The sequence below is a fragment of the Nothoprocta perdicaria genome, unplaced genomic scaffold (genome assembly GCF_003342845.1).
Source record: "Nothoprocta perdicaria isolate Ctin4 unplaced genomic scaffold, notPer1 scaffold_38, whole genome shotgun sequence".
Taxonomy (NCBI): domain Eukaryota; kingdom Metazoa; phylum Chordata; class Aves; order Tinamiformes; family Tinamidae; genus Nothoprocta; species Nothoprocta perdicaria.
The window spans coordinates 4,029,483-4,042,054 of record NW_020455621.1 but is presented as its reverse complement, the minus strand read 5'-3'; the positions used below and the strand labels follow the sequence as shown (position 1 = coordinate 4,042,054).

At 40.1% G+C, this 12,572-nt stretch overlaps 1 protein-coding gene across 1 annotated transcript in view; it reads left to right on the top strand.

The window, feature by feature from the left end:
* The window catches only part of FNDC1 (fibronectin type III domain containing 1), a 46,584-nt gene that overhangs the window by 20,575 nt on the left and 13,437 nt on the right, over positions 1–12,572 (top strand). The window contains exons 12-15 of the mRNA XM_026044726.1: positions 5,415–5,483; positions 6,396–6,557; positions 9,069–9,299; positions 10,606–10,714. Of these exons, the coding sequence (XP_025900511.1) occupies positions 5,415–5,483; positions 6,396–6,557; positions 9,069–9,299; positions 10,606–10,714 (571 nt within the window). The remainder of the gene's footprint in view (positions 1–5,414; positions 5,484–6,395; positions 6,558–9,068; positions 9,300–10,605; positions 10,715–12,572) is intronic.

Sequence of the window (12,572 nt, the reverse complement as noted above, 5' to 3'; positions counted from 1 at the left end):
TTTTCTTGCCAGATCTTAGAGATTATCAAGCAGGAATGTAGCACAGCACTGATGAAGCTGGGAAAAGATAAGCCTGACTGCACATACAAGGCAAAGAGTTGTGCATTAATTCCTTTCTCATCTGAAAATATAAGACTGTGACAGTGAATGTCATTTTTTTCCCTGTTGCAGTTACACAAGCTTAGGACATGATATTGAACTGAGTTCCAAAACAAACAAGTATAAATCCACTGGAGTGAGTGGGCGCTGAGCCTGTCTCTTCCAAGTTTTAGCCTTTCATTGCCTGAATGTTGCATTACAAACTAACTGGCTGATTATTTTGCAAAGCTGCATCGGGGAGTGCTACTGTAGTTTCTATCCCTTTCATTCACAGGTAGTCCCCAACTGAGTCTGGAAATGGGGAATACAAGTAGTGGCAAGTATAACCTAAGCAGGAGGTTGTGCAGTCCGGCCTCCTGGTTAATTAGCCCCCCTCAGCCCCCAACCTTTCCTATACTCGCTGTATCTCTGAAGCCGAAGTAGATTTACAAGCAGGTCATATAATCTTGTCCTGGGAAGATGAAGCATCAATTTAAAAAGTGCAGAAGATATGGAAATATGTGGCTTCAGTAACGGGGAGCCTAAGCAAGGACGATGCCTTTGGAAAGGATCTCAGAAGCCGAAGACTGAAAATGGCCTTACCACATAGACTGGGTAAGAAGTGTGTCTAGCATTCATGGAATTACAATGATTCATAGTACGAATATTTATCTAACGATTAGTTTCATGTCATATTATTGACAGTTCTTTTGCATAAAATTGTGTATGTTTATATACACAAGTATATATGTATGCATACGTATGCATATGTATCTGTACACAAATATTTATATATAAATGACATAGTCATTAAATATTTCTTTTTTGTTTTATTTTGTTGGGTTTTTTTGGTTTTGGTTTTTCTTTTTATTAAATGGTCCTAAAATGTATGTGCCATACATACAGTATTTTGGTAACGGTATGTAGTACAGATGCTTTATGCAATATTTCTTTGGCTATGGCAAGCATAACTTTACAGTGACCATACTGTTTTTAATTAGTTCAGCCAAACTCAATCTTGACACTGATCAGCCTTAGGAATTCCTGTTGTATCTACTTCTGACTCCTTTGAGATCATTTTGTGAGCATGGTCTTTTAGCACAGTCTTAGTTTAGCTTGGCTTACTTTTAAAGGAACTGGCTTTCAGAATATTTCAGAATATTTCAGAATATTTCAGAATATTTAAGGTTGGAAGGGACCTCTAGAGATCATCTAGTCCAACCTTCCTGCTCCAGCAGGCACACCTAGAGCATGTGGCACAGGGTGGCATCCAGGCRGGTTTTGAAGACCTCCAGAGAAGGAGACTCCACAACCTCCCTGGGCAGCCTGTTCCACTGCTCTGTYACCCTMACAGTAAAGAMGTTSCTCCTCACCTGGAGACGGAACTTCTTRTGCTYCAGYTTGTGGCCATTACCCCTCGTCCTATCGCTGGCCACCAGTGAGAACAGCCTGTCCYCTTCCTCCCTGCATTCTCCCTTCCTGAACTTATACATATTAATCATATCCCCTCTGAGCCGTCTCTTCTCCAGAGAAAAAAGGCCCAGCTCACTCAGCCTCTCTTCGTACGAGAGATGTTCCATTCCCTTAATCATCCTGGTTGCCCTTTCTATCCAGCGAGCATTTCTTTTTTTTCTTATTATTATCTTTCTATTCTCCTTACTGCCTTTGCTCACATATTCCTCATTTAAAGATGAGCTGCACTTCTCAGACAAGTTGTTTGTATATGTTGCTAGTAAGCACTGCTCCTCTTCTACCCATTGCTTCAGTGTAATGCATCAGAAAACCTTGCAGTCCTGTGCTGTTACCCACTGAGGAAAGGCCTATCCATATTAACAAGGAATGACTGAATTTCCCCTTTGACTRCTGTATAGCTCTATTTTCAACAAGAATAGGCGTTTACTTCTGTGGTGCAGTATATGAAATGTATCTGGGCTGCATCTGAGCGCAGGCTCCAGAAGCAGAGCAATGAAAAGTTTTTACTTAACCTAGTACCATTTTTCACAGAGGGGTGGGCTGGGGATTTTTCTTGTGATTTAATGAACATTCAGAAACATTTTTCTTGTTTTCTTTCCTTTTTGCCAGCTGGTCTTACTGAAACTTTGAACTCCAAAAGAGGTACAAGCAAAAATTATTTTTTACAAAGATTGTTTATTCGATAAGAATAGTTTTGCCTCTAAAAATGTCCAGCACTTCAACAGCGCTCTGAAAATCCTTCAAAGCAGAAGAGTGAAAAGACAAGCAGGTGTTAGATCTCGACGTCTCTACTACTTAGGTGCTGTATAGTTTTAACAATATTAATCCCTACCTGGCAGTTGTTAACATTTCACTGAAGAGTAAATACTGTTATTTTTCTGCCTCTTCTCCTTACTTGCATTGTGGTCGTTGGCCCCAACATTTGAGAAATGCAGTAAAATATCCTACATAGAGGAAGATGCTTGGAAAGAAAGCACCTTTATGGTATATATTTAACAATTGTTAATGTATCCATTTTAAGAAGGATAAACAACTGCTGCTTGAACTACCAAAATATTTCATGCAGTTCTTTCTTGACTCTTCAAAAAAAGTGTTTTACAGGTCTTTCCTCTCTGAATCTAGAAAATACTCCAGTTCAACTACGGGAATACTGCTTCTGCCAAAGCTTGATATTTTGTCACTAAGTGCTTGACTCCCAAACAACTGGACACTGCAAGTGCCAAAAACACCACCACATGTTCTACTTAAGCTTTGGTATACTTGTTAATTATCTGGCAGAATACTTGCTCATCCAGCAGAAATTTTGTCAGCATTTTACTAGATTCAGCAGTATTTAACTTTCAGGAAGGAGTTTAGCCACACAAGTGTGKTTTATCAGTGAAATGAACTGAAATTTTTAGTGAATTCACAAAGAAAAATGGTGGATTCATAAACACTTTTTACTCACATGTGAAGTGAGTAGTCTCCTGCTCTTTCAGATATCAAGAGACCATGGCAGCAATCCTGCCAAGACCTAGTTACATTCAATACAGGCAGTGCTAAGTGCTGAACAACTACAGCAAGAAGACTTGAAGCAAGCTGGAGAACCACAACAGATATAAAGGGAGAAAATTACAATGATAGTTGTGKTTTTTTTTTTTKKKKKKKGGGAAGCACCCTGTCTTCATGCCTCAATTAATATATAATAACAGAGAAAAAGAAATAGAAGTTCATGACCAAACAGTAATAGACAAGAGAAATAATGCTGGTATGTTGACAAAAGGTTTAAAAGCAAATAGGTGTGAGCGTTGAAATCTGCCCATGAAGACCTCCAGATTTCTTGCCCATCTGAGCCTCATCAAGGATTTGGGCCTAATGAAACAAAAGTGCATATGTTGCAGACGTTGGTTCAGGATGACCAGCTGTGGTGAGAATTCAAGACATGGTCTACTGGGTCACTCATCAGCCTCACAGAAGTCAAGTGGATTCCTGCCTAAAATGATCTGAAGATTTTCTGCAGAAGGCTGTCAGGAAAAAAAAAGTTTTTCTACATGAAAGTCTAACTGAATGAACTAATTTCCTCTGCTGTCGTAGCTTGTTTTGGCGTTTATACAACTGCTGTGTATAATTTGTTTGTTTGTGTAAAAGACACTATTGTAGTAGAATAAAACAATCTTTGTACACTAATTGTTAGTTCTAAATAAAAGTATAAAATACAAAACACAAAGGTATAGTTCAGATTATGTTTGTGATTTATTTGAAATTGGCAATTGAATTTTTTTAACATTTGTAGTAGAACCTTAATATGAGTATTGCTTTTTTTTTTTTTTTTTTTTCTTTAAAGAGCTACAAGAAGATTGTCATTTTTTTAAGGTTGATCTTAAGGTCAATCTTACCTTTCCCTTACCTTTATTTGCACACTGGCCTTTCCCCAACCCTGACATTTAGGTGAAGACTTCTTATTTCACCTAGAGTGTGTTCCAACAAAACACTTTTAATATTCTTTCCGTCGCGTTTTGAGGCTGGTCATGAGCTTTGTGTACTCTCTGGCTCCCTGGCTAGGGCAAGGAGAAAAGCTGTTCTCAGGGTGTGCAGGGAGACTTCTGGAATTTACTAGCTGGTATCAGGTGCTGGATGCGTGACCTGCAGAGATCACAGAATCATAGACTCCTTAAGGTTGGAAGGGACCTCTAGAAGTCATCTAGTCCAATCTCCTGCTCCAGCAGGGACCCCCAGAGCACGAGGCACAGGGTGGCATTCAAGTGGGTGTGGAAGACCTCTGGAGAAGGAGACTCCACAGCCTCCCTGGGYGGCTGGGCAGCAGAGCCCTGTGCCAGGGCTCTGTCACCTTCACTGTTTATAATTTTTTCCTTATGTGGAACTTTTGGTGCTTCAGTCTGTGACCGTTTCCTCTAGTCCTATAAGTAGCCACCACTGAAAAGATGCCAGCCCCTTCCTCCTCATTCCCTCTCTTAAGGTATTCGTATGATGATGATATAATGATGTTATAGATAATGAGACGACACATAGAAATAGGCATCTGGGAAGTCTGTGCGTGCATTTGCAGTAGTTTTTGGTGTAGATCAGGAGTGTGCTTTTGGTTTGCACCTCATGGTCTTGTCTGCTTGCCATGCATTGGTTTGCCTTGCGGAGTGCTTTCAGTTCACAGGAGCTGGATTCATTCTTGCTGAAACTAAACCAGAGATGTGCTTCAGGATCATGTGCATGTGCCCCAGCCTGCAATGGGCATTCAGTCTGGGGGATCAAAAGGGAGTCGGTACAAAGTAAAACCTCTGCTTTATTTTACAAATCTGTTCCTTTTGRGCTGCATTACTTATGGGCATAAACATAGTAACTCACATTGCTGTCTGGGTTGTTTGTGTTTTATTCCCTTGGAGAAGATACCGGAATAGAGATTTTCAGTTTATTTGAACTGCTTGATCTATTTTGTACATATTTTTTGTACATATAAATYCCTCATGTAAACTGCTCCTTAGACTAAAACATTATGAAATCCCAACCTGAGTGTTACGTGGGGTGCTGCCTTTGCTCCAAGAATCCTACGACTCAGTGCAGATTTCCCAGAGGTRAATTACAGGTCTGAAACTGTTTTCCTCCAACAAAACTCCTGACTAGTTGCAGTTAGCTACTCATCTGTTGTGAATATGCAGAGGAGTGTCACGGTGTTATCTGGAAACTTGTCAGTTGTCTTATTTCTTTACAAATTAGTTGGCTAAAGATTTTTATTTTAAACTTTATTCAAGATTTAATTTGTTAGGAAAATGGAGATAATGCAACTGAATGCTTATATATTTTTTTTCCTTTTGTTAGGAAGATGGAGATAATGCAACTGAATACTTATATATTTTTTTTTTCTTCTTCAGTAGATACATTCTCAGGACTGGATTCAGATGTGACAGCAACTCCAGAGGCATATGTGATATATGATGATGGTAATGTTTGGCTCTTGTGAACGACTATTGCATGTTTTTTTTTTTTTAATTTGAAATTGGGTTATAAAAGGCCAGTTAATGAATAGAACTTTAAGAAGCAGTGGTGAGCTTGGTCATGTATTACGTGAATAATGGGGGTTCCCAAGCAGCCTTCCAAAAGCTTTTTCACTGTGTCAGTTATCTTCATCTGTTTGCTTGCATGGTCTGTATTAGAGCTCGTAGACCAACAGCTGAAGATCTCCAAGCAGTAGAGCAAATGGCTTAGCACTGCAATAGGTTTTTCTTCCTTTCTGCTCAGTTGGCATAAACTGAGGGAAAATGTCCCAGASGTTCCCAGAGGTTCAGTTGTGCCAATTTACCTTCCCTAGTGRACCTAATGGGACTGCTAATGGCAAGAACAAGACTGGATTTTGAGGAGTCTAAAGCAGTATGAACCAGCTGTAGGATTACAGAAGAATAGCACAAAGGTTGTTTTAAAAAGTGATCTTTTTCACTCCCTTAATTTTCATCATCTTAGGAGTGTGGCCAGGGATTCAGTTACTGTACTGTCATCATTTGAGGGTTGCAACGGGAGGWGGTAGTAGGACTAATTCAGAATATTGCCATATAAGTGCATTTGTTTATCATGGTTCTCTACCTGTGTGAACAAGGTCTAAATCAGTAATGACATTAGTATTGTAAGACAAAGACAGTCATATCTTACAAACGCTTCCATCATATCTTAGAAACGCTTGCAAGACTGCAGTGTGGTAGATCCTGACCTAGAGGGCCATAAGAAATTTGCCCCAGCTGTYAGAGAGTGCTTGGCATTCCTGTGGGACTGTGGCTCATGATACAAACACTTCCATTCTCAGAGGTAAGCCAAAATAATGTGAAGCAAGCTAACATTTTCATTTTATGTTTCCTCTGAAGATTATGAGTTTTTTGAGAGCACTTTGCCACCAACCACCACCACTGTAGCTACCACCACTACTTCTACAACAACAGAATTAGAAATTGTCTACCCAGAGACTAGTGTTGTTGGTACCAACCCTGTGTCAGAATATGATATTGCTGGAAAGAAACGATTTACTGGTAAGGATATACTTTTTTTTTTTAATATAGCTTATTATTTGTACTGCAAATAATTTATGTTCTAGCAAGGTCATTCTTTAAACTGAGGCCACTGCACAAATATGTCCAACAAAATAGCCTGTAGTCCTTATAAGGACTGCCTCCTAGGAAACCCAAACAGCAGGGCCTTGTTCATAGCTTTGATATTTACATCTCTATATGTGGAATCACACTGGTTTTTTTGAAGCAATGCAAGATTGTGTTTGGTTTAGCTGAAGTCAGTAAGAGGTGTCTCCTGTGGTGCATCAATTTAAGTTCACACCAGTAATTCAGTCAGTGCAAGTCTTCAAGCAGGTGAAGGTCTTCCTCTGAAGAACCAAATTCCTTTCTACTGCCTCAGAAAACTGCAGTGATTTCACCCACCTTGCATGAGCATGTAGATCAAAGGAGAACTTTGTGTACTCATGCAGGGCATTAGGGAAAGTCAAAGAATTAACAAAATCTTAGATGTGAACTTTCCAAAAAGTAAAACTGATAGATATGGACTTTACTTTTCCATTTGGAGCTTTGCTTCATAATTCTAGAAGGAAGCCCTAGTACATCAGCAAGACCCTAAAGGCTGACTCATATATATGTGAAGCCATTCCAGTGTGGGGGTTGGCATGGTTCCCTCATTTCAGAGCCGCTGTGTTTCTGCATCAGAGGAGCAACTCATGGCCAGACTGGAGGGATTCGAGGTGGTAGGATTGTGGAATCCAGTCTTCACTCTGAATTGGTAGCCTCCTGGGAGCCCATTTCAAAGCTCTGGCTCTTGAACTGGGGCTCAAGTCAGCTGCTGGCCTAACCAGGGTTGTGGGCATGAGTTCAATTACAGAAGAATGGCTTGAGGTCAACTTTGACTCTTGACAACTTCATGTCTTGCCTTCATTTCTAAAATCCACAAGCTTCATATGGCTCAAAGTGGTGGTTTGCTGAAGCAGTAAAAGATCTGTTTTTATATATGCCTATTCTTTCTTCAGTGCATCTTCTCCTTGTCCAGACAGTTTCATCAGATTGCTTTTCAACTCTATCAGTGACAGTCTTTGATTCATTTAGACAGAAGGACTAAAATTAACTTTATTGCCAAATCAAAAAAGCTCCCTTTAAGGCATGAAATCCAATAGGATAAACCAAGAAATGTTGGCTTATGAACAGTTCAAGGCAGTAGGGAAAAAATATTATCATCTCAGCAAATTGTATTATTGTTTCTGAATAAACATTTCCAAAGGCAAGTTTTATAGTCCTTACTTTGAACACTACAGTGACATTAAAGGCAATTAAAAGTTTAGTCTTTTTGTGAACTAAAGTGCAATTCTGGTCAGGATAAAGCTTCTAGAAATAGAAGTTACATGTTGGGAGAAAAGGCCTGTGCGATAGGGACTTCCCACTTCATGACTCCCAATCCCTTAGTATCCAGGGAACCACATCAGTTTGTTAACTAGCGAGGCTTCACCTTAGAATGACTCCTTTTGTTCCCTCCTGTTTCACCCAAGCTTTAGTCTGATTTAAGGACCATCCACTAAGACCTGGCTGAGGTCTTAGACCTTGATCTAAAGCCCTGGCAGAGCGCTGTTTTCACATGTGAAAGGCTGAGAAAAGTGATGTGTTTTGCCAGCCACCCAAAAGAGTGGGCAGCAGTGTGTGGAAGGTCTGCAGTCAGACTACCCTCTTCTGCCTCTCATAAAGCTGATTGTTGTGACTTTGTGGGACACTCATGACTGTGGGGTAAGTCTGAAGATTGGCGTCCCACTTCTCCCAACCCATCAGCCAAGCTGAGTGTGAGCCCTGCTTCAGTGGTTTTTGCTTGCAGAGATCAGTAAATGGTTTCCACGCTCTCTTGAGCATGCCCCCAAGGCCTCCCATTTTCCAAGCAACGGCTCTGCCACAATCAGCTGCTGAGGTTTGAACACTCCTTGCAAATCTTATTACTTTTTTTTTTTTTTTAATTTCTAAGTTATTTTGACAAAGTATAAAGGTCTGGTTAGAGGGTCACAAGAGAAGGAAAGAAAGCACACATGGCACTTTATGTTGGTCTTTACCTGCCAAATCTCATCTGGAAACAGTCACTATGGAGCAACTGTGCACAAGTCATTAAACGGTGTCTTCCCAAGCTGCAGTGGTCCMTGTCTCTTGTTTAGAGTAAAGGGAGTCGTATTGACTCTGTCATTTCATGGATTTCTTGATACTATCAGTAGGTGGACTTGTAGGAAAACTCCATTAAGTGTCTAAACAGCATCAGAAAATGAAAAACAAAATCTTCATTGAATCTGTAAATGTGTACACTGGAATTTCAGGAAATGAAAGTCTAATTTTTATTGTAAAGAATAAAATAAGTGTTTGGTCTTCATTMAATAGTTTCAACAGGCTGAAAGAGGAGGAATTTTAAAAAGCATCATAAAACTTCATGCTCTTCAGGAAATAGTCTGTCCATGTGCTACTCAGTTGGTATCTACAAACTGCTAACTAAATGTCACCCTTTCTTATCTCTTTCAGCTCCTTATGTGACCTATCTGAACAAAGACCCAACAGCTCCCTGCTCCTTGACAGAGGCTCTAGAGCACTTCCAAGTGGAAAGCCTTGATGAAATCATTCCAAATGACCTTAAAGAGAAGGAGCTGCGTCCCCTGAAGGCCCCTCACAACATCACTGTTGTGGCAGTGGAAGGCTGCCATTCCTTTGTCATTGTGGACTGGGCCAAACCTGTTCAAGGAGACATGGTGACAGGTATTGCAGGAATGGCAGCTGGTGGCATCAGCACCTGGCAATGTGGGGCTGTTTTCCTGAGTGGATTTGGGGAATGAAGGAAAGGGAAGTTTTGTCAACCTCTCATAAAAGTTGTAAAAAGTTGTAAAGGAGATCTGAGGAGCAAGAAAGGTCTGTCTGTCATCTGTCAGGAATAAACCAGGACCAGTAAGATCAGCTCGTGCTAATCTAGATGTTTCAAAACTCTGGATGCCTACCATCCCTAACATTCAGATTCCTAACATAGGACTTTAGGACTACCAATTCTGAAGTCACCCCCTCTTGCAGATACCTGTGATAACACTTGACGAAGCGCTGATGAGCTGATATAAATATGTGGTGGGGGCTGATCAGTGCCCTCGCAGCTGCCAGTGTGGCTGAAGGTGCCGAATATGCCTGCAGATTAAGATTTTTTTTTTTCCTGAATCCCTGAAGCCAATGTTTGCTCCTCCAGAATGCTAACCAGGAAGGGTGGGAGTRAAAGAAAAAGGCTGTGTGGCAGTGTGGTAAAACAGCTGCAGCCTTTTGTGGTTTGCCAAACTGCATGCTCTAGTAGTGGTATCAGGGAGGATATCAGTGATGCAAAGGAATAGCACGGAGCTTGAAGAAGGAAGATTAAGCATTTTTATCATGTGACAAAATGCATCAGAATTTGTTAAGTCCGATGGAATCCATGGCCTGAGCTGTGTTTACAATGTTTTACTGAATTATTTTTCAGATATCCATCTGATGAATGAGGTTTGGAGCAGTTAACCAAATACATTAAATTCAGTCTCCTTTAATGTCTGTAAGCCTTTTGAGAGCCACAAATAAACTCAAACCCAAAGAAACCCATCTCAGTGGACACTTTAAAAGAAAGATACTATGTGCTGGTTGGGATCCAGAGAGAAAATACCATATTGCAGATGCAACACAATGTAAACAATGTTTGAGGTAGCTTTATTTTACTGATGGTGGCGAGAAGGCATCAGCAATTTTAAAATGAAAGGCAGAAGCAGATTTTTGACCTCTCTTCTGTTAACTTGTGTAGAGGTGTTAAGCACTATCCAGGGGTGGCAGTGAGAGAAGTCTTTTGACATATGATAAATCTACATGTTGACCAGTGACACTTAATTCTCTTAGTCCTTTTTTTTTTTTTTTCCTTCCAAGAATGTTAGGCACCCATTCACTTCCAAATTCAAAGATGCTTTCATTCCTTTTAAGCAATAAAATCTTCATCACCTAAGACCTAGACTATCACCAATTTCAACTTAGAATCCCCACAACTATTTGTCTTCCTCATTTATAGGCTATCTGGTTTACAGTGCATCTTATGATGACTTTTTGAAGAATAAATGGTCAACCAGGACTGCAGGGACTACTCATCTGCCAATTGAGAATCTGAAGCCAAATACACGGTAAGCTTGTGATCCCTTGTTTCTCAGCTCTTTTAGGAACGTAAAACAAGTCTTGCTGATTACTGATTATTTTTCTTGGCCTTGATATAAATATCTCCATCTGATCTAGATTCTACTAATTCTATTTGACAGTAAGTCTTGTTTCATAAACCACATGGATACGTCAATTATACCATATGTTTATCACATTATTGCTAGAGTAGATGACTCTGTGACGTTATTTGTATATATAAAAATACATATCTGTAATAGAAAAAAAAGATTTTTTGAAATCAATTTGATTTTTTGAAAAAAAAAAAATACCAGTATTTCAAAGTATTAAAATACTTTGAGAGATACTTTCTCAAAAGGATAGAAATTACCTAGGAAAGTCTGCTGGAAGTGAGGATCTGTGTCTGCATGTTCCCATTCTCTTCCTGAACACATGCCAGTGGCCACTGTTGGACATARGATATGGAAACAGGTGACTTTTGGTGTGACATAATGTGACCACTCCTACATACTTGCATAGCCAGGATTTAATCACCTATGGGCTGTACTCTGTGATTTGTTTTCACTGTCAGCTCACATTAGCTCTGCTGGAGGCTTGGAGGTGTATGATAAGGCAGTGACAGTTACCTGAACTCAGCTTGGCAGTAGCTTTAGATCTTTAGCTGACAAAAATCTCACAGAAAGGGCAAATCAGGAATACATGTGTTGTGTGACATTGGAATAATTCGTCGTGGCTGGGTGGAAAGTGATCGGGCATAGATGGAATACTTTAAAACCACTTCTTTTGACAGCTACTTGGTGTCTCTTCAGATTTTGCTCTTCAGTTCCGTGTCTAAAACACTCTTGGTGCTTCTGTCTATGTCATTTTTATATGCTGGTGACCTTCCTGTGTTGATGACTAGCATCTGTTACAGACTCAGAGCATGTGTTGCTGGTGCTTTTAGTAATGTAGGAGTACTGTGGAATTGTACCCTGGAATTAGCATGTGTTCCTAGAGCAGGTACACAAGTCCAGGGCTATGCAGAAGAGGGAGAAATGGTCTCAGCTAAATGATCTTTTCTTTTCAAAGTGATTCATAGAAAAGGGGAAGACTCTGAATTTAAAGCAGGTCTTACTTGTTTGAACAGCTGCATAAATTCTCATATAACTAAGAAATCTGGTTAATTGCTAAAATCATAATTTTCAACCTGGAAAACAGAGTTGTATTTCAGCATGTTCTTAAACTAAAATCTTAATAAATTAGCCAAAGCTCATGGCGAGTTAATGCAGTGCAATTTTTAGTTCTCAAATAGGACCTGACGCATTTTTTTTCTCATCATATTACAGTGCTTTTTGTAGTGGTTATACTCAATTATTGTCAGTTTTGAAATAACTGTAGATGACATACTGTTCCCAGAGACAGCACTAGGATGCAAGGCTCCTCATCACTGATAGTCTGACTCCTCATCACTGATAGTCTGCTGCTGACCAGGAAAGGGCTGCAAAATGCATTTTGTCATGTGCTGCTTTGAAAAGCATTTTGTCATGTCCTGTTAGGCTATTGTAGAAGATGCTGAAAAGAGATCCTTAAGTTCAAGTAAGTCTGTCTGAACTACAAGTGAATGCGATGCATTCGCATCACATGCTTTTTGGTGGTTCACTCCTGAGGTTGGGGGCAAGAGAGGGCAGTTCAGCACCAGAATAGAGCAGGTTGCCACAGAGGCTGTGGACTTTGCAACCATAGGGATATTCACCACTTGACTGGGCCATGTCCTGAGTAACCTAATTACAGTTAGCCCTGCTTTGAGGAGGAGATCGGACTGCAGATGCTCCAAGGGACCTTTGACTTTAATGATATGAGTCTGTGCTAAAGCCAGAGCCAAGCAGT